At 52.7% G+C, this 2,835-nt stretch overlaps 1 protein-coding gene across 1 annotated transcript; it reads right to left on the bottom strand.

Moving 5' to 3' along the window:
* Positions 1–265: 265 nt before the first annotated feature.
* On the bottom strand, positions 266–2,609 carry LOC105672330 (uncharacterized). Its single transcript, XM_067360569.1, has 5 exons — positions 2,543–2,609; positions 1,852–2,480; positions 1,545–1,796; positions 1,338–1,430; positions 266–1,243 (listed from the first exon to the last, which is right to left on the bottom strand). The coding sequence occupies exons 1-5, from the start codon at positions 2,607–2,609 to the stop codon at positions 266–268; spliced, it is 2,019 nt and encodes a 672-aa protein (XP_067216670.1).
* Between the last annotated feature and the right edge of the window lie 226 nt (positions 2,610–2,835).

Genomic DNA, 2,835 nt, shown 5'->3' on the forward strand with positions numbered 1-2,835 from the left:
TGATGGCCCACGCATCGTCCCACCTCCAGTCAGCCCATCTGTTACACAGATTGCGGGTTTCACCCGCTGGAAACAGGGAGTCTAGAAGACGGTCGAGTGTCTCTGCTTCCATCGTCTCTGTGAGGCCAGCACCGGATCGGCGTAACCGGTTCATGACTAATCGATAGGGCAGCCCCCAGGGGTCCCTATCGATTTCGGAGATGAGCTCTCTCCAAGCCATTGCCTTGACCCTGATGATCGAGTTCCTAAGTGCCCGCTTGGCCTCTCAATACGCGGCTTCGCTGTCCTCAAGCTCTTCAGGGGGGGTGGCCGTCCCTTGTCCGCACTGCCTACATTTTCTCCGTGTCCAGTGCCGTCTGGCACGGATGCAGCTCTCGCGTAGTTCGGCGATGTCCGGGCTCCACCAGTACGCTGATCTGCGCGGGTTCTCCTTCCTAGATCTGGGCATCGAGGTGTTGCACACATCCGTCATCACCCGATGCGTCCAATTGGCCCACTCCTCTGCGGAGGTTTTACTGGCTTGTCGTACAGCGCCGCTCCAGATGAGAGAGGCCCTGAATATATCCTCGTTCATCTTTTTTATGTTCCAACGGGGTGTGTCCCTGTAGGAGGGTGAACGTTGGCGATAACGTCTTCTTCTTCTTCTTTGGGCTTCCTCGATGTTGAAGAGGATCGCACAGTGATCGGAGAGCGTTTCCAAATCTGGCTCGACTCTCCAATTTGTCACACGCTCGCATAGATCCTCGGTGGCCCACGTGATATCAACCACCGATGTGCCCTGCGGCCGGACGCACGTGGGCGTGTCTCCAGTGTTGACTACCCGTAGTCCCAGGTTGCTGGCCCACTTCCAAAGGAGATCGCCTCTTTTGCACGTTATCTTGGAGCCCCAGTGTGTGGATTTCGCATTAAAATCGCCGCACAACACTGTTTTGTTGCCTGCTGCTCGGACAGCTCCTTCCAGCTCATGCAGCTCCCTGCGAAAGGCGACCGCACGGTTTCGCCCCTTCCCAGGGAGGATATAGCATGAGATGACCTTCACGTCTCCGCACGAAATTGCTACGTAATTGTCGCCGCGTCGAAACAGGCTACAGCCCTGTTGGAGGTGGTCTCCATTCCAATAAATGGCAGCCCTCTTGCTGCCGCTCGCGTGCCAGAATGGAGAGTCGGGAACGCTATAGGGCTCGGACACAGCAGCAATCCCGATCCCCAATTCGGTAAGATACTGCACGAGTAGATCGTGCGCCTGCCTGCAATGGTTGGAATTGGTTTGAAGGACCTTAGTCCCCATTATCCAATTCCATCATTGTCTCGGTCCTCCTTGCCGAGTTCTCCATTACCGCACGCTTGGGCGGCGCTTTGCCTTTGCTCTTAATAGGTATTTTCTTCGCACCGCATTTTTCCGAGCCTAGACGGTGCCCGCTCTCCTTCCCCTGAGATTCACAGATCAGGCAGTGCGGGTTGTTTGCGCATTCGACCACTCTGTGTCCTGCCTGTCCACACCGATAACACCTCAGGCTTCTATCCTCGGGGGAGGAGCAACTCACCCTCATGTGCCCGAATTGCCAGCACTTAAAGCACTGGACGGGGCGGGTGCGCAGTAGCTCCACCTTCACTGTCGACCAACCCAGACGAAACTTTTTGAGACCGTTCATACGGACTGCGGCCACGAGGGGGCACTGTACCCATATCAGACCCAGGCCGTTCGTCATTCGCTGGATCTGTCCAACCCTCATTTCCTCTACCGTACAGCCGCCTTTCTCAGCAACGGCACCTTGCACCTCGGCGGCGTCGACAGTCTTCAAGTCCGATAATTCGGAGTTCACCCTTGACGCTGGGCCTGGAGATTATTACCTCCTCTCCCTCTTTCCTCTCTCTAAAGGCTTCGCAAAGTTTACCGGCTAGGGTGTCGGCTTTTTGGGTTCTGTCGGCTCCAGGGATCTCAATGATTACCCCTCCGCTGGCGGTCGGGCGTACCTTGGAGGAGTCTATCCCCAGGGACGTGAGGGAAATTTTCCTTCGGGCCTCGAAGAGGATCTCAGCATATAAACACTGAGGATTCTTTCCTTTGATGGCTACCGCCGCTGTTCGTGGCGCCCGCCTCGTTCTCCGCCGTTGCTCGCGGGGTTTTGCCTGTCCTTTCGGCTGCGACACCTCGCTCGGGAGTATTTTGCTTCCTTTGCCCGTACTTGCGTCTTTACCAGTTGCGGTTCTCTTCTTCTTGGGCTTCCGTTTTGTGATCGTGGTCCAATTTACCGCTTCCTTCATGTTATCGGCCTGGGGCGGAAGAGCCTTATCATTGTCGGTGTTACCGTTTTGGCGGCGAACAGTCACTCGCTGGTCTAGTCTCACGTTCTCCGTGATGATGGGTTTCTTCCGCTCGCGTCTCTTACTCAGAGCTGGGAAGTCAGAACCCAGTCTTTGATCGGCAGGTCCGTCAGAGGCCAAAGGAGGCCGCAGGGGTTCTCCGGCAACAAACGACTCTCCACCCAATAAACACGAATTGATATAAGATACGTATAATAATCCATAGAACTATACGTACTATACGGTGTAAGAAACGTATGAAATAAATCTATATAATCGGTGGATATGTCCGCAATCCATCCCATTTTATCTACGTATATATAAATGGATTTATAAACATATTTATGAAACGTATTTTTAACGTATTTATAAACGTATTTATATAAACATGCTATACAGTATAAGAAACGTATAAATTAAACGTGTATAATTGGTGGACATGTCCCTAACTAATCCCATTTTATATATGTATTTATAAACGTATTTATAAACGTAAGGTTAACATTTTACACACACACACATGCGCGCGTG

Source organism: Linepithema humile, chromosome 8, assembly GCF_040581485.1.
Source record: "Linepithema humile isolate Giens D197 chromosome 8, Lhum_UNIL_v1.0, whole genome shotgun sequence".
Classification (NCBI taxonomy): Eukaryota; Metazoa; Arthropoda; class Insecta; order Hymenoptera; family Formicidae; genus Linepithema; species Linepithema humile.

Coding starts and splice junctions, on each gene's coding strand:
- LOC105672330 (XM_067360569.1), bottom strand. CDS start 2,609: ATGGGATGGATTGCGGACATATCCACCGATTATATAGATTTATTTCAT. Junction 2,481..2,542: donor TACGTTTCTTACACCGTATA/GTACGTATAGTT, acceptor TATTGGGTGGAG/AGTCGTTTGTTGCCGGAGAA. Junction 1,431..1,544: donor GGCAATTCGGGCACATGAGG/GTGAGTTGCTCC, acceptor TGTGAATCTCAG/GGGAAGGAGAGCGGGCACCG.